General features: G+C 36.3%; 4 protein-coding genes across 4 annotated transcripts; all 4 read right to left on the minus strand.

The window, feature by feature from the left end:
• Positions 1–589: 589 nt before the first annotated feature.
• Positions 590–2,366, minus strand: LOC104210884 (zinc-finger homeodomain protein 2-like). Its single transcript, XM_070171625.1, has 2 exons — positions 1,658–2,366; positions 590–1,514 (listed from the first exon to the last, which is right to left on the minus strand). The coding sequence occupies exons 1-2, from the start codon at positions 1,905–1,907 to the stop codon at positions 1,000–1,002; spliced, it is 765 nt and encodes a 254-aa protein (XP_070027726.1). The 5' UTR covers positions 1,908–2,366; the 3' UTR covers positions 590–999.
• On the minus strand, positions 2,194–8,179 carry LOC138890224 (uncharacterized). The gene is made up of 5 exons (XM_070173591.1): positions 7,684–8,179; positions 7,333–7,614; positions 6,830–7,179; positions 5,316–5,891; positions 2,194–2,202 (listed from the first exon to the last, which is right to left on the minus strand). Exons 1-5 carry the CDS (start codon positions 8,177–8,179, stop codon positions 2,194–2,196), a joined length of 1,713 nt encoding a protein of 570 aa, XP_070029692.1.
• Positions 8,180–14,557: 6,378 nt separating this feature from the next.
• Positions 14,558–15,440, minus strand: LOC138890225 (uncharacterized mitochondrial protein AtMg00810-like). The gene is made up of 3 exons (XM_070173592.1): positions 15,277–15,440; positions 14,838–14,927; positions 14,558–14,726 (listed from the first exon to the last, which is right to left on the minus strand). Exons 1-3 carry the CDS (start codon positions 15,438–15,440, stop codon positions 14,558–14,560), a joined length of 423 nt encoding a protein of 140 aa, XP_070029693.1.
• Positions 15,441–15,484: 44 nt separating this feature from the next.
• LOC138890226 (uncharacterized) lies at positions 15,485–16,296 on the minus strand. Its single transcript, XM_070173593.1, has 2 exons — positions 16,060–16,296; positions 15,485–15,958 (listed from the first exon to the last, which is right to left on the minus strand). Exons 1-2 carry the CDS (start codon positions 16,294–16,296, stop codon positions 15,485–15,487), a joined length of 711 nt encoding a protein of 236 aa, XP_070029694.1.
• Positions 16,297–17,166: the final 870 nt, after the last annotated feature.

The raw sequence follows: 17,166 nt of genomic DNA on the forward strand, positions 1-17,166 counted from the left end.
CAATAACAAGTAATATTTTATCTTATACACGGTATAATCTTTCAACATAGCATTTGAATGAGCTAATTTACCTTTCTACTCTAGCTTTAAAAAAAAATATTCTCCTTCCATGAAAGCAGAGAAAGGGGTATTTATTAAGAAGGTAGATGAAGGAGGAAATAAGGTGAGTATTGAAGAACTAGTAATACCCTATGCTATAAATTTGTTTGCACTTTGCAGCCAAGGTCAGCACAGCAGCTTTTAATAACCATGTAGGAGTATAATCTTATCTTTTAAGACTATTGAAAAACAAAATGCAGATGTAAATGAAAGAGCAAGTTGAGAAGGAATTTAATTCTGCAGTATGGAAAACAAAACAAAAGCTTTGAAGAGTGCTAAAAGTAATTAAGCCCGCCCGCAATGGAGCATGTGAAGAAGAGAAATATTGACAGAATATGGGGAAAATAAACCCGACTTACAAACTGTAACCTTTGCATGGTGAACACGTACCAATTTTTCTTCCCACAAATTCATCCCTTAATTCTTCATTCACCAATCTGATCATACGATAATAGTACTAACAATCTAGCTAGCTGATGTATCAAGAAAATGCCAAAAAGAAACACATATATAGCTTCATAATATTTTACAAGATTTAATAAATATCAAGATTAACACGAAGAAATGTGCAATGGTTGACCTACTAGCTAGAAATCATCATTAATTGCACAGAAAATGCCCCAAGAACACGTACAAAAAAAATCAGATGGAATTTAAAGTGGACAAATGGAATTTCATAAAGAGAATAAATAAAGAAAAACCAAGGTGACTAAAAATGTCTAGCTAGGAATTAACCCTAACAAAAAGTTAATTAAGTAACCTCTTACAACAAATCCTTGGCTAGTGATATTATATCTAGCTAGCTGCCGTCTTCCCATTTTGCTCCTCCATCAAATAGATGTTTTCTTTTTAATTAGCCATAAAAAGGTGAAAAGCAAAATAGTGATCAAGAAAATGTTTTTAGGGTTTTTTACCAAGAGTGTGCTTGTTGTTGTGCATCCAAACTTTGAAAACATGGCGCTGAACATTTGTCTCGGCACAAAACTGCTGCACTAATGCCTCATCTTGCTTTTGCATACGCCACCCCAATCTTTCAGCAAATGCCAACATTTTATCCTTTTGGTCTGCTGTGAACTTTGTCCTAAACCTCTTTCTTGATGAACCACCCACCCCACCACTTCCCCCACCCCCACTACTACTCGGGTTCGACATATCTTCATCTTCTCTAGAAGTTGATGGTAGTGCTAAGGGTCTTTGATGGGGTGGTGGGTTGACGTGTAGGTACCCAGATGGGTGGTGAGGGGTTCGGTAGGAAGTGTAGGGAGAAAATTGGGGATGGTGGGAATGATGGGGTTGGGGGTGGTGGTGGGTTAGGTGGGGTGGTGGGGTATGGTGGAATACCTCTCCTTCAACCTCTTTCCGGTGGAAATTCCGGTGGCAATTGCAGGCTGCACATTTCAAAGCATCCATAGTACCTGTTGCGACATAATATAAGTAAGTGACTAAGAAATCACACGTGAAGGATGTGTTAAGACAAATGTAATTAGCAATTAAAACTATACATTTTCTAACAATTTAAGCTTATAAATGAGATAGTCATATGCTTTAACATTAATACCTTCTTCACCGGCGGGCATAAAATCTCTACAGCCATCTACAGCATGTCCACCTATACCCACGGCATGATTTTTCAAGCACTCTCTATACCTAACACTACTTTTTCTAACAGTAGTTGAAACCCCTTCTTCAACTCCTCTAACTGAATTATTTCCTTGTGTTTGGAAATTAACATTTGCCGCAGCTGATGATATTTGGTGAATATTTCCAATTTCCTCTTCTTGCTCCTCATGTTCTTCATCAAATTCCATCAGTCTCTCTTCAACCACCCACCACACCTACACCCTTTTTTTACTTTATAAATATATATCAGGCTATATATATATATTATGTAATTATTGGAATTTGACTACAAGAAAAAAAAATCTACATCACCCCTCAAAGAAAATAGATCTAAAGTGGGGTTGTATATAAAAGAATTAGACAGTGAGAGGGAGGGGACAAAGGGAGAGAAAAAAGAGACTGAAAATGATTAGTGATGAGAAAGATGATGATCAGAAGAGAAGATAAGAGAAAGAGCTAAGGTGTGGACATAAATTACCCAACCTGCAAAAGATAAAGAATAAAAAAGATGGTCTTTTTAACTTGATTCTTGCTTATATAATTTTCTCTCTCTCAAAACCCTAATACTCCATTATTTTCTTTAACTTTTATGTGAGGTAATTAATGGGAGGGGTAAAAAGATGGATTTTTACTGGAGTTGGGATAGTAAAACATGTGCTCCCTAGGGGGAGAGCATCAAACATGAATGCTCCTCACTGGCAATCAGAACATTTTTTTGCCAATGGAGGTAAAAGTGAAGGGTCACTGAAATTACTTTAGAGTAAGCACGAGAATGGAAAATAAGATGGCGTGTCTGCTCAGTATTTCAGTTTAGTGACGTCTTATACACCTGCAAAAAGCCTGTACCTTTGGAAAAACTAAATTCCATTGTATCTTATTAAAATTAATCTTTATTTTTGAAGCTCTAAGGTTTTAATTAGTGTGGTTAATTTAGACAAAGCTCTTTACCATTTATATCTGGGGTCCGGATTTTGTGTTTTTTTTTCTTCTTTTTGGGTAGATCTTTGCCTTGTTTCATTCATTTGTTTCGATTATTTTATCTCCATTGGCCTTTTCCGTTGAACTTTAAGCATTGGGCTTTAAAGACTTTAAGCATTGGAGTGTGAATTGGGAAATGGTGGGAAATAAAATGGAGGGAAATGAAAATTTGAATCAAGTGAGCTTTTGTCATGAACTTTGTACCACATTAGTAAAAGACAACTACACTTGTGTGTATAAATATAGGATCACTTCTTAGAGCTCTTAAAAGGAGTTGAAAAGAATGAACCCTCGCGTCGCCGTCGTTGCTCGCTCGGCTTCGGCTTCGGATTTATCAAATGATTGATAAGATTATTTTTTGGACAAAATTTATTTAATTAATTATTTAATAATTAATTAAATGTCATATCACTGCTGAAGATTCAGAAGTATAGTTAGGCGGCAGAAACTTCTGAAAAGGCACCTTTTCCAAAACAAACATCACACCTCTTCCAATAATTGCCTATAAATTCTGAGGCATGGCTTCGGTTTTGAGATACCAAAAACATTACAGAACTTCCTTCTTTCTGAAAATACTGCATTCTAATTCGCAGTCTCTCTCTCTCAAATTCGTAAGTGTGATTTTGTTCCGTTCTTTGAGTTTGTTGGTATCCTGCAGTTTGTATTGCCACTGTTGAAGGAATGTTTATTCCGTTTCATCCTGGGAGGATTTAATCCATTACCTTGACAACGTGTGAAGGGGTTAAAATTCCTTAAGGACGCACAAGCAAATTGTGGACTCGGAATATTTCTTATAGTTTATATATTCTATTTCTTCTTCCTCTTGTTTTTTCCTTAACAGTGTTGATTTTGGTTAATACACGTTGCCTAACAGTGGCGATCACGGTGGGACTCGAAACCACAATCTCCCGCTCCGGATCCCCCACATGAATGGGAATGACTGTAACAAGAATGATCATCGACGAAAGTTGTGTGATTTGCAAGTAAGGATTAATTGCATCTGGATAAGTAGGTTTCCCTTTGAACTTTCCGTAGTGAACATATGTCGGATATACTCGGTCAATCGGTAGATTTGATATTTTTGAACCGTCGAACTTTAGTGTATACCTAGACAACCATATTTCTCACAATCAACCCTTAACCGTCTTTTGGTTCTCATTGTTGTGTTCGTTTCAGCCATGAACACCTCCTGGTTTCATAAATGCGTAGAGAATTGGCCTTACAGAATTCTCATTGAAGCGGCTTCCACTTCACACTTACATAGGTGATTCCTAAACATGTAATCCTCTAGATTGACACTATTTGATAAATACCACATCAAACTTAGGTAATCATTAAAGAACGTGTAAAGTTCTATCCTTGTAACTGAACATTGTCTTCATCACGAGAAGGGACCAAAGACTTTACTTTGACAAAGTTGAACCGGTCAATCACAACTTTGTTTGAGCTCCTTGAACCTAGATCTCGGAATATCCAAAATTCTAGGTAGAGTTACCGCCATGTTGACTTGTCCTCGGCCATAGTCCCATTCCCTTAGATGATTTCTCAACTCCCTCTCTAGTTAAGCCTTTTGTAAGCGGATCTGCCACATTATCCTTTGATCTTACATAATCAATAGTGATAATTCCACTAGAAAGTAGTTGTCTAACAGTGTTATGTCTTCGTCGTATATGACGTGACTTTCCGTTATACATAACGTTCCCTGCCCGTCCTATTGCAGCCTCACTATCGCAATGTATGCATATAGGAGCCAAAGGTTTTGGCCAGAACGGAATGTCTTCTAAGAAATTTCGAAGCCATTCTGCTTCTTCGTCGGCCTTATCCAAAGCTATAAACTCTGATTCCATTGTAGAGCGAGCGATGCACGTCTGTTTGGAAGACTTCCAAGATACTGCTCCTCCACCAACAATAAAAATATATCCACTTGTAGACTTTGTTTCTGTTGAGCCGGTTATCCAATTCGCATCACTATATCCTTCGATAACCGCAGGATATTTATTGTAATGTAAACCGTAGTCTTAGGCATATTCCAAATATCCCAAATCTCGTTTCATTGCCACCCAATGATGTTTGTTGGGATTACTTGTGAATCGACTAAGTTTACTTATTGCACAAGCTATATCAGGATGTGTACAGTTCATGATATACATTAAGCTTCCCAATACACGAGCATACTCCAATTGAGACGTGCTTTCACCTTTATTCTTTATAAGATGACGGTTTAAGTCAATTGGAGTTCTTGCACTTCTAAATTCCAAGTGTTTAAATTTTTCAAGTACTATTTTCACGTAATGTGATTGAGACAAAGCTAGACCCTGAGGAGTCCTCTGGATTTTAATTCCTAGAATTACATTGGCAACTCCTAAGTCTTTCATATCAAACTTACTAGCAAGCATACGCTTAGTAGCTTGAATGTCGGCAATGTCTTTGCTCATTATTAGCATATCATCAACATATAAGCAAACAATTACTATATGATTTGGAATGTTCTTAATGTAAACACACCTATCACATTCATTAATCTTAAAGCCATTTGACAACATTGTTTGGTCAAATTTCGCATGTCATTGCTTAGGTGCTTGTTTTAGTCCATAAAGGGACTTAACAAGTCGACACACCTTCTTTTCTTTTTCCGGAACCACAAACCCTTCAGGTTGGTTCATGTAAATTTCTTCCTCTAGATCACAATTTAAGAAGGCAGTTTTTACATCCATTTGATGGATTTGAAGACCATACAAGGCGGCTAATGCTATCAGCATCCGAATGGATGTAATTCTTGTTACCGACGAGTATGTGTCAAAATAGTCAAGACCTTCTCGCTGTCTAAATCCTTTTACAACAAGTCTTGCCTTGTATTTGTCAATAGTACCATCGTCTTTTATTTTCTTCTTTGAAATCCATTTAGAACCCAATGTTTTGTTACCTGAAGGAAGATCAACCAATTCCCAGGTATGGTTGCTCAATATGGATTCTATTTCACTATTGACAACTTCTTTCCAATATTGTGCTTTTGAGGAAGACATTGCTTCCTTGAAGGTACGACGCTCATTTTCTAGCAGGAAAGTCAGAAAATCTGGACCGAATGAAGTAGATGTCCATTGACGTTTACTTCTTCTCGGATTTTCCTCATTTGGCATACCATTTATTATTTCCTCCCGAGGTCGTTTTGACTTTTGGTAGGTCAATTCACTTTCCTTTTTATACGGATAAATAGTTTCAATGAATTCAGCATTATCTGATTCTATTATCGTATTAACGTGAATCTCAGGATTTTCTGATTTATGAACCAGAAAACGATATGCCTTGTTATTGGTTACATATCCAATAAATACACAATCAACCGTTTTTGGACCTATCTTAACCCTTTTAGTTTTAGGAACTTGTACCTTAGCTAAACACCCCCACACTTTGAAGTATTTCAAGTTGGGCTTCCTTCCTTTCCATTTTTCATAAGGAATGGACTGTGTTTTACTATGAGGTACACGGTTGATTATTCGGTTAGCTGTAAGTATTGCTTCCCCCACAAGTTCTGTGGTAAACCAGAGCTTATCAACAACGCATTCATCATCTCTTTCAACGTTTGATTCTTTCTCTCCGCAATTCCATTAGATTGTGGAGAGTAAGGGGCAGTTGTTTGGTGAATAATGCCATTTTCCAAACATATTTCTTCAAAAGGAGATTCATATTCGCCACCCCTATCACTTCTTATCATTTTGATCTTTTTGTTTAGTTGTGTTTCAACTTCACTCTTGTATTGCTTGAAAGCATCAATTGCCTCATCTTTACTATTAAGTAAATAAACATAGCAATATCTCGTGCTATCGTCAATAAAAGTAATAAAATACTTTTTCCCACCGCGAGATGGTGTTGACTTCATGTCACAAATATCTGTGTGAATTAAGTCTAAAGGACTTGAATTCCTTTCAACGGACTTATAAGGATGCTTAGCATACTTTGATTCCACACATATTTGACATTTAGAATTAATGCAATCAAATTTTGGCAATACTTCTAAATTTATCATTTTTCGCAATGTTTTGAAGTTGACGTGACCTAAGCGTGCATGCCATAAAGTGTTTGACTCAAGTAAGTAAGAAGAAGCATTAACTTTATTGATAGGAACTGCTATTACATTTAGCTTAAAAAAGCCCTCATTCAGGTAACCTTTTCCTACATACACATCATTCTTACTTAGTACAACACTATTAGAAACAAAAATACATTTGAATCCATTCTTGACAAGAAGTGAGGTAGACACAAAATTCTTGCGAATTTCTGAAACATGGAGAACTTGGTTTAGAGTCACAATTTTTTCCGACGTCATCTTCAACGCAATCTTGCCAACTCCTTCAATTTTGGCTGTAGACGAATTTCCCATGAAAATTGTCTCGTCGGGTCCTGCGGGGGCATAGGAAGAAAATAACTCCTTGTTAGCACAAACATGGCGGGTGCCAGAATCAATCCACCATTCTTTAGGATTTCCTACCAAGTTGCATTCAGACAACATTGCACACAAGTCCTCCATTTCTTCAGCATTTTCAACCATGTTAGCTTGATTCTTCTTCTTCTTATCATTCTTTGGTGCACGACAATCCACGGCCTTATGCCCAGATTTTCCACAGTTGTGGCAATTACCCTTAAACTTTTTCTTTCTTGGGTAATTCTTTGGTCCAGAAGCGTTCTTTCTCTTCTTATTTTGTGGCGCCTCCTCAACAATGTTAGCCCTTATTATTGTCGAGTTTCCACGTGACTTCTTTTCAGCATTTTTGTTGTCTTCTTCTATCCTCAAACGAATAATCAAGTCTTCAAGTGTCATCTCCTTCCGCTTGTGTTTTAGATAGTTCTTAAAGTCCTTCCACAACGGAGGTAACTTCTTAATGAAAGCGGCAACTTGAAATGCCTCATTTATGACCATACCTTCAATAATAAATTCATAATTAATAACACGATAAATCTTATTAATAAAATTATTGATTCGGGTCATACCTTCAGTAAGGAGATCATGCACAATGACTTGTAATTCTTGGACTTGAGTTATGACCGACCTAGTGTCAATCATCTTGAAATCCAAAAAACTTGCAGCTACGAACTTCTTAAGGCTGGCATCCTCAGTCTTGTACTTCTTCTCAAACGCATTCCGTAATGTTTTTGAAGTTTCCATGACACTATAGATATTGTACAAGCTATCTTCCAAACAACTCAAAATGTAGTTTTTGCCCAAGAAATCAGAATGTTTCCATGCTTCAGTTACCACAAATCGTTCGTCATCCGGAGTGCCTTCAGCCAGGACCGGAGGATCCTCCTTGATGAATCGCTGCAAACTCAACGTAGTCAGATAGAAGAGCATCTTCATTTGCCAACGTTTGAAGTCAATACCGGAAAACTTTCCCGGGTTTTTCTGCTGGTGCCATAGCATGAGCAGGAGTTGAACGGCTTGACGAGGCAGCAACACTCGTAATAGTAGCACCCGTTCCCGCAACATTTTCATTAGTTTGGTTTTCATTCGACATGTTTCTGTAGAGTTGGAAACAAACAGAACTTTGTTAAATCAGTGAAGCGTTAATATCTTCAAACTGAATACCAAACCAAACACACAACACGTAACAATGGTGAAGTTTTTATATACTTCAAACCCCTACGTTTCTTATTCCGGTAAAGTTTTGTTATACTTTAAACCAAACAGAATAATTATTGGAGTAGAAAGCACGAAGGCTTTAGTCTCCAAACCAGTATACAAAATATAGATAACAGTTTTAACCAATCAGAAGCAAGAAACGATTGAAACCAAATTGGATAGAAGCAACAGTAAACGATTTTGTTACTTTTTCCTTTATTTTTAAACAAAACAAATTTCAAGGAACAACAAAATATGAAGCGGCAGTAAACGATGTTCCTTTTTCCTTTATTCCAAATCACAATATTTTTTTTCCTTTAAATCGTTTCAAAATTAGACAAACACCTGCAGAATTTAAACAAAACCTGCAGCAAACACAATTAAACACAAAGACCCGCTGTAGTCCAGAAAACGCAGCAATAACAATGCAAGAACCAACGCAGCAATAACAGTGCAAAACCACGCTGCCGGATTTTACTAAAATTCCTTAAGCTGTTAGGCAACGTGTATTAACCAAAATCAACACTGTTAAGGAAAAAACAAGAGGAAGAAGAAATAGAATATATAAACTATAAGAAATATTCCGAGTCCACAATTTGCTTGTGCGTCCTTAAGGAATTTTAACCCCCTCACACGTTGCCAAAGTAATGGATTAAATCCTCTCAGGATGAACGGAATAAACATTCCTGCAACAGTGGCAATACAAACTGCAGGATACCAACGAACTCAAAGAACGAAGCAAAATCACACTTACGAATTTGAGAGAGAGAGAGACTGCGAATTAGGATGCAGTATTTTCAGAAAGAAGGAAGTTCTGTAATGTTTTTGGTATCTCAAAACTGAAGTCATGCCTCAGAATTTATAGGCAATTATTGGAAGAGGTGTGATGTTTGTTCTGGAAAAGGTGCCTTTTCAGAAGTTTCTGCCGCCCGCCGCGGTCCTACCGCGGTTACACCAGGACCGTGGCCAGAGTGGTCCTCTGAATCTGCAGAAGGGTTCTGGCGCGGTCCTACCGCGGTTACGCCAGGACCGCGGCCAGACTATACTTCTGAATCTTCAGCAGTGATCTGGCATTTAATTAATTATTAAATAATTAATTAAATAAATTTTGTCCAAAAAATAATTTTATCGATCATTTGACAAATCCGAAGCCGAAGCCGAAGCCGAGCCGAGCGAGCGACGATGACGGCGCGAGGGTTCATTCTCTTCAACTCCTTTTAAGAGCTCTAAGAAGTGATCCTATATTTATACACACAAGTGTAGTTGTCTTTCACCAATGTGGTACAAAGTTCATGACAAAAGCTCACTTGATTCAAATTTTCATTTCCCTCCATTTTATTTCCCACCATTTCCCAATTCACACTCCAATACTTAAAGTCTTTAAAGCCCAATGCTTAAAGTTCAACATTTCCTTCTCCGCGCCCGCTCAGGCTTCGCTGACCTATCCGTGGTAAAAAGAAGAAAGTGTTAGAAAATAATAAACAAAAATGGCTTTGAGGCGTGAAAATCGACTGTCCTTAAAGAGTTATCGCTTGTATACTAATTTAGGGAAATACAAAACGATTCTCTTTAGGATACAACAAAGCCTGAAATAAGACTTGTGATTTTCTATACTACTTCGTTGGAAATTCTTGTGTATTTATAGGCAGCCAACAGACCCTTTCAGAAAAGATGTCTTGTTTCACAAACAGTCATATTCGGTTGGACTCTTTCATAACATACATAACTATTTATTAGAATTTTGAATTTAAAATTCAAATAAATTTAATTTTTCAGTCACAAAATAAAATAATTAATTTTAGGATCCGACCCGGTCCGCGCCCAAGCCCCAAGCCTAAGTCCAAGTCTTTGATTATAATATATAAATATATAGTGTACTTAATTGCACACACTTAAAAGTATGTGTCCTAAATCAAAGACATAAAAGGGACAAGTGCTTAAAAGGCTTCAAAATTGCCTTCTCTGTTCCGATGTGGGATCAACCCACTTCCCAACTTGAATAACAAACTATCTTACAGAAAGTACGAAAGTGATCACTTTATCACCTATCTCGCTGATGTTTCAATTGTTATTTCTGCTTCTTTTTCATTTTTCTTTGAGCCGGGATCTATGGGAACAGCCACTAACCTTCACTCTACCGTCCCCAAATCCTACTATGTGAGATTACTCTGGTTTATTGTTGTTGGTTGTTGCTTTGCCTTCTTTGAGCCGTGTAAAATTTCCCTATGAGTCAAAGGTCCACTTATCCCACCTAAACACAATTTACTTACTAATTATATGGGGCATAAAACTTAAAAAATTTCTAACTAGCGATTGATTAAGTTCATAAATTGACTATCCATTTAGTTTCAAAGACAAATATAATATCGAGAATGGACATTGTAGTCCCAGCAAACAGTGTGCGGATATAAGGGACAAAGAGCAAAAGAAAAATGGGAAGGAACGGTTGTGCTTCAAAATGAGGAAACAAAGGAAGGAAAGTAAAACGGTGGGAAGAGAGGGAACTTGTCGGCATTTATGGCAGCTGCTCCGCTACGTGCTTCCTTCTCCCACACACTGTGACGCCACCATTTTTCTATTTTAGGCAACTTATAATATTACTAAGAGAAAAAAAATAGACCTAAAAATAATGCAAATTGCACTGCAGTACTGATCCTGACTGCGATGACACAATTATTGATATAAAGCTAATCTAACAAGCTAAATTCCAAGTAATATAGGTAGGAGTAATAAATATCAAACGAATTGCTAAAGAACTTAAAATGTATGGTCCATAGGATTATGTTTGCTAGTCCTTAAATGAGAACTAGGTAGTTTGGTAGGTGAACTAAATTATCCCGGGACTATAATTTTGAAATTATAATTTTTGGACTAATTTATCCTACTTGGAAGGTAAAATAAAATAAACCCAAGTTTGATGAGATAAGGTGAAATGAGGTAGGATATCCAGGATTAATTTTGGCATTAAATTTATATCATGTTTGATTGGCAGTATAAATTTATTTCAGGATAAATTTATATCGTCACCAAAATACGATATAACTTTACTCCCACACCTTATCTTGCATACCAAACGACCCCTAATTGTACAAGATTTACCCCTTCATTTTCTTTGATTGATTTATATATTCAAAAAGGTTCCGATATCTTTTGAGTCAAACAACATGCACTCTCCTAAATACATAGGCCAACATGGATTCAGATTTAGAATTTAAACTGAATAAGTTCAGTATTTAAAGTTTTTAAAGCTGAACTAAATATTCTAGATTCGAAATTATGAGTTCAGAAATTAATATTTATTGAAATTTTAGTAGTTTTCGCCAGTATATTTTACATTATCCACTACTGAAACATGGTGCTATGAAAATTAAACAAGAACAAGAAAAGAAGGAACACATGATATATGGAAATTCTTGAAGGGGTTGACCAAATACAGTAAATAAATTTGTCCTCTTTTTTCGGCGTTGGGAATTAAAGAATTGACAGCCTGCATTTAAGGGATAAGCAAATGGCTTTTAACTACTTTGTTAAATTTCTTGCGTCAATGTACTTTAGATGAGGACGTCCCAACAAAAATGTAATAGCATGTTTACACTTCAAACAAAGTGCTTACCTCTTGATTTTTCAGTTGAGTCATGTCATAAAAATAACTGGGAATCAAGATTGAATGATTACGAGTGGCATCGATATATTTTTGGTCTAGCTAGCTCTAAATGATAATGATCACTAAGAAAATATCGATCATAAGTTGATGTAAACCTTGATCATTTGCGTGAATCGAAGATCTAGTTTTAGAAGAGAGTCAATTTGGTTGTTTTTTTTCTCCTTCCAAAGAGACAAAATAATAGTTATTTTTGTAATGAAGTATGCGTTGTTTGTTTTTACGGGAAAGGACAAAATACCCTTAACCTATTCGAAATAGACCCTTTTTACCGTCCGTTAAATTTTGGTACAAATCAATTAAGTGGGCATTTGGACATAAGAATTGTAAAAAAATTTTAAAAAAAAAAGTAAGAAAAAATCAAGTAAAAATGGTATTTGAATATTAGAGTTGTGTTTGGAGATGAATATAATTTTGGGTTGCCTTTGAATTTTTGTGAATGATCTGAGTGAAAATTTTGAAAATAGCTTTTTGAAGTTTTTTAAATTTTCTAAAAATTTCAAAATTCATTTTCAAGTGAAAATTGAAATTTTATGGACAAACAAAGATTTCGAAAAAAAGTTAAAAATTTTCTAAGAAAAATGAAAAAATTCTTATGTCCAAACGGGATCTAAGTCCTTGCCGTCTAAATTTTGGATCACTTCTACCCGGATTTTCTAACGGCTGAAGTTTAAATCCTAATCCTTGTCTAATTAGATTAAATAATTTTGACCATTTTCAGAAATTTTTATTCCATCTTTTTACTTTAGTTCCCTGTGTCGTAGTAAATCGTCAAATTAAATTTTCGTTTAAGTGGAATTGTGGAAGTGGTGCAGGAATAAAAAATGTGCACCCAATCAATATAAATCACCCGTTGCATCATTTTCCTTTTGGTCATTTGCCATGTATTTTAGCGTGAGAAATCTTTTCTTTTTTCATTTTACATTGACATCATCAGTATACTCTCTCTTTCAATTTCTATCATTATTAACATCGTTAGGGCTTATATATCTGTATGTATGTAATAATCTTCTTATGAATTCTGTGTTCGATTAAACATCCCAAACAAATGAGAGGAAGAAATTATTTGAGAAGACAAATATAATACATAATCTCTTTCGCTACGATTTTTCAAATACTTTTGATATTTTAACTATAAATAATTCTGATACACCTTTCTTAAGAGAAAGGATTCTTTTTATTTTTTATTTTCACCCTTTCGTTTTCAATGGCGTGGAGTGTGGGGTTGGAGTAAAGGGGAACAACGATGGTGACTACACATAAAAAGCAGACCTGGGAACATCTGACTCTTTTATCTCTATTTCCATCCCACTCTTTTCTTGCCAGCCTCCTTCTTTTTTTTTTTTTTGTTAATTTTTTTGCACTCCACCACCTTCTCTATTAAAGTCATATTTCATTTTTATAATTCGAATTCGAAATTTTCAATTAATGATAGAGATACACTTAGCTCACGTTTGGTCATAAAAAAAGTATATTTTTTCAGAAAAAATATTTGTTTACGGAAATTGATCAATTTTTGAAAAAATAAATAGAAGAAAAATTTTCAAGTTCGAAAACTTGATTTGGGCCATTTTTTTGGGTGAACTTTTTTCTTCTACTCACAAAACTTCAATTTTTTTTCCAAGTAAAATGCATATCTAAACACAATTTCAATATACAAAAACTATTTTTCAACATAATTTAAAAAAAAAATCAAGTTTCAATCAAATCAATTTTGAAACACTAGCTTACTCTCTCACTATAACCTTTTGTGATCGGTTAGCTACCACGGACGATCGATTTAGAGCTGGGGATGAAGAGAGAAGCCTAAGGCAGTAAGGAAACAAGGAACAATTTCATTGAAGTAGCTGAAGAAGCAAAAATGAAATTGGCTAACTAATTTGTGTCCTAGATGTACAGATATTTATACACTTCTAACCACTAACCAACTAACTAACTAACTTCATTAACTAATTTACTACTATTTTTAATCATTAAAATAATAGTTAACCATAGTTAAGCATCATCTTATTGATCCAATCCTTCAACACTCCCCTCAAGTTGATGGTTGATACATATTTTTCAATCCTAGTTGACTTGACAAATATTCTTGTTGTGCTCTTCCCAAACTTTTTGTAAGCAAGTCTGCTAGATGATCCTCGTGATGCACGTGTTCAGTTTTCAGTACCCCTTCACATAGTTTCTCCCTCACAAAGTGATAGTCAATGCTAATATGTTTTATTCTCTCATGAAAGATTGGATTGACGGCAATTTGAATTACCGCCTTGCTAACACACACTAGCTTCACAAACAAATTGATTTTGACTCCTAATTCAGCATATAGGCCTATCAACCAAATGATCTTTGCTGCACAAGAAGCCATGCTTCTGACCTCTGCTTCGGCTAAGTTTATGAGACAGTACTTTGTTTCTTGGACTTTCAGGCCACCAAAACATTTCCAAACTTCACCAAATATCTAGTTACTGATCTTCTTGTTTGTACACAGGCTCCATAGTCCGAGTCACAAAAGGCAATCATATCTTTTGAGTCTTCTGTAGGCATATGAAATCCTAAGCCAGGTGCCTGCTTTATGTATCTTACTACTCTTAATACTGCTTCCATATGAGAAGTTTAGGATAGTGCATAAACTGACTCAAGACCAATACTACAAATGAGATATCAGGTATGGTCATAGTTAGGTATAGCAGTTTCCCAACTAGTCTCTGATAAACACTAAGATCTCTTAGCACTTCATCAGTAGTAGCATTTCCTTCTCTGAAAGAAAAATCATATTCTACTGTAGTCAGTTATTGATTGAACTCCATAGGTGTGCTAGCTGATTTTGCTCCTCTAAGGCCAGCTTCAGAGATCAACTCTAAGGCATACTTTCTTTGGCTCATTAGAATTCCCTTATTGGATCTTGCAAATTCAAATCCTAGAAAGAACTTTAATTCTCCTAGATCCTTCATTTTGAACCTGCTTTGGAAATATGATATTGTATCACAAAGTAGCTTATGCTTGTTGTCAGTGATCAAAAGATCATCTACATACACCAAAATAATCACAATATCATCTCCAACTCTTTTAATGAACAGGGAGTAGACATAGTGACTCAGTTGAAACCCCATGTGTACTAGTGCTTCTGTAAGTTTCAGGTTCCATTTCCTGGGTGCTTGCTTAAGACCATATAAAAACTTGTGGAGTTTGCAGACCTTCTGAGCCTCCCCCCCCCGGTCATGCAAACCCCTCAGGCAAGAGCATGTAGACCTCATCATCCAGATCTCAATTAAGAAAAGCATTTTGAACATCCATTTGATAGATGTACCAATGCTTTAAAGCAGCAACATCAACAACAGATCTCATTGTGACCATCTTGGCCATAAGGGAGAATGTCTCTCCAGAGTCTAGCCCTTCTCTCTGACTATATCCTTTAGCCACTAGTCGAGCTTTGAATATCTCAACCTCACCTGAAGCCTTGTACTTAATCATGAATACTCACTTACAGCTAATAGGGGTCTTCCCAGGAGGTAGGTCTACAATAGTCCATGTCTTGTTTTCTTCCAAAACATGTAATTCAAGTTGCATGGCCTCCATCCATCTAGGATAAAATGCAGCCTCCTTGAAATGGTTGGTTCTGAAGCTGCTGAATAAGCTGAGAGTGCTTGTCTATATGCAGGAAAGATGTGAGAATAGTCCACATGCGCAGAGATGATAAAACTGCACTTGGATCTTTGTATCTTTGTGACATAGTCCTGCAGCCAAATATGTGGTTTGCCTGGTCTTGAAGATCTTCTACATCTTGCAAAGGGTTCACTATTAATTGCATCAGGATAAGGAACCTCAACAATAGACACATGATTGTTAAGTGTTGGAATAAGCTCTTCTTCTGAATTAATTTCAGCAGCATCAGATGTCTGCGGCAAATGAAGGTCTAAGAGATTATCAGCTTCTGAGTACAAGGATGATGAACTTGGAGTGACTGGCATTGTAGGATTTTCATGAGTTACCTATGGTGATAGCAAATTCAAAACAGAAAATACATGATTGACAGAGGATTTTATATGTTTGAAGGAAAAATATCTTCCTTGAATATTACATTTCTGCTTACTAGGAAGGTTTTGGAGGGTAGTTCATGTTGCAGATAGCTTTTCTGTGTTGAAGAGTACCCCATGAGTACAACAGGGACAGACTTAGGTGAGAACTTATCTAGCACCTTAGAAGTGGTAGCATAGCAAAGACACCTAAAGACTCTCAAATGTGAAAGAGAAGGAGACTGCAAATAAAGCATCTCAAAGGGTGATTTGTACCCAACAACTTTAGATGGAAGTCTGCTCAATAGATACATAGCAGTAGCAACACACTCACCCCAAAATTTCAATGGAGCAACAGCTTGAAACCTTAATACTCTGGCTATATTCAAAATACTTATGTATTTTCTTTCTACAAACCTATTCTATTGGGGTGTGTACACACATTTACTTTGATACATAATACCAAGGTAGGATAACAGACTCTTGAATTCAGTACTAAAAACTCACTTCCATTATCAGTTCTCAGAGTTTTTACAGTAGTAGAGAATACATTCTGAACTTGAGCAAGAAAGCTTTTCAACATAACAAAAGCTTCAGACTCAGAGATCAATAAGAAAATCCAAGTAAACCTATTGTAGTCATCGACTATAGAAACAACAAATCTTTTTCCATCATGTGTGGGAACCTAGTATGGCCCCTGATAAGTAAGGATTTTAACATATTATTTGCTCTCTTTTACTTGTGTTTTGGGCCAAAAATGCGTGAAGGTATTCTCGAAAACTAATGTAATATGCTTCCTTGCAGGAATTTATCAAAATGAACCAAAGGATTCATAATCAACTCATAAAGGAGTCAAAACTTGAACAAAAATCAAGACTGGTCCAAGAGATCTGAAACTCGGACTGTACAAATATTGTGCGGCCGCGAAAGCCACAATGCGGCTGCAATCAGAAATACATGATCCGCGAAAGGGAGGTTCATAGAGTTGCATTTTCAGGCTAAATGGTAAGCGCGGACCGCACCAGAAATGTGTGGCCGTGAAAGTCTCTCTGCGGCCTCGATAGAAATTATGCGGACCATGGTGCACGAAGTTCAGAGAGCTCGTAACTTGAGCAAAAGAAAGAAGTGTGGTCCGCATAAAAATTGTGCAGCCGCGGAAGTCCCTTACGTGGCCGCGATTGAAA

Source organism: Nicotiana sylvestris, chromosome 4, assembly GCF_000393655.2.
Source record: "Nicotiana sylvestris chromosome 4, ASM39365v2, whole genome shotgun sequence".
Classification (NCBI taxonomy): domain Eukaryota; kingdom Viridiplantae; phylum Streptophyta; class Magnoliopsida; order Solanales; family Solanaceae; genus Nicotiana; species Nicotiana sylvestris.

Bases quoted from the DNA above. Each gene is read 5' to 3' on its own strand.
- LOC104210884 (XM_070171625.1), bottom strand. From the start codon at position 1,907: ATGGAATTTGATGAAGAACATGAGGAGCAAGAAGAGGAAATTGGAAAT. The intron at 1,515-1,657 runs GTATTAATGTTA...ATGTCGCAACAG, and splicing joins TATGCCCGCCGGTGAAGAAG to GTACTATGGATGCTTTGAAA.
- LOC138890224 (XM_070173591.1), bottom strand. From the start codon at position 8,179: ATGTTGCGGGAACGGGTGCTACTATTACGAGTGTTGCTGCCTCGTCAA. The intron at 7,180-7,332 runs GTAATTGCCACA...GCAACTTGGTAG, and splicing joins AAGAAAGAAAAAGTTTAAGG to GAAATCCTAAAGAATGGTGG. The intron at 5,892-6,829 runs GTAATAGCAGTT...CCGTATAAAAAG, and splicing joins AGGGCTTTTTTAAGCTAAAT to GAAAGTGAATTGACCTACCA.
- LOC138890225 (XM_070173592.1), bottom strand. From the start codon at position 15,440: ATGATTAAGTACAAGGCTTCAGGTGAGGTTGAGATATTCAAAGCTCGA. The intron at 14,928-15,276 runs GTACATCTATCA...TTTCCAAAGCAG, and splicing joins GTTGCTGCTTTAAAGCATTG to GTTCAAAATGAAGGATCTAG. The intron at 14,727-14,837 runs GTATGCCTTAGA...TTTTTCTTTCAG, and splicing joins ATTCTAATGAGCCAAAGAAA to AGAAGGAAATGCTACTACTG.
- LOC138890226 (XM_070173593.1), bottom strand. From the start codon at position 16,296: ATGTATCTATTGAGCAGACTTCCATCTAAAGTTGTTGGGTACAAATCA. The intron at 15,959-16,059 runs GTAAGCAGAAAT...CTATCACCATAG, and splicing joins TACCCTCCAAAACCTTCCTA to GTAACTCATGAAAATCCTAC.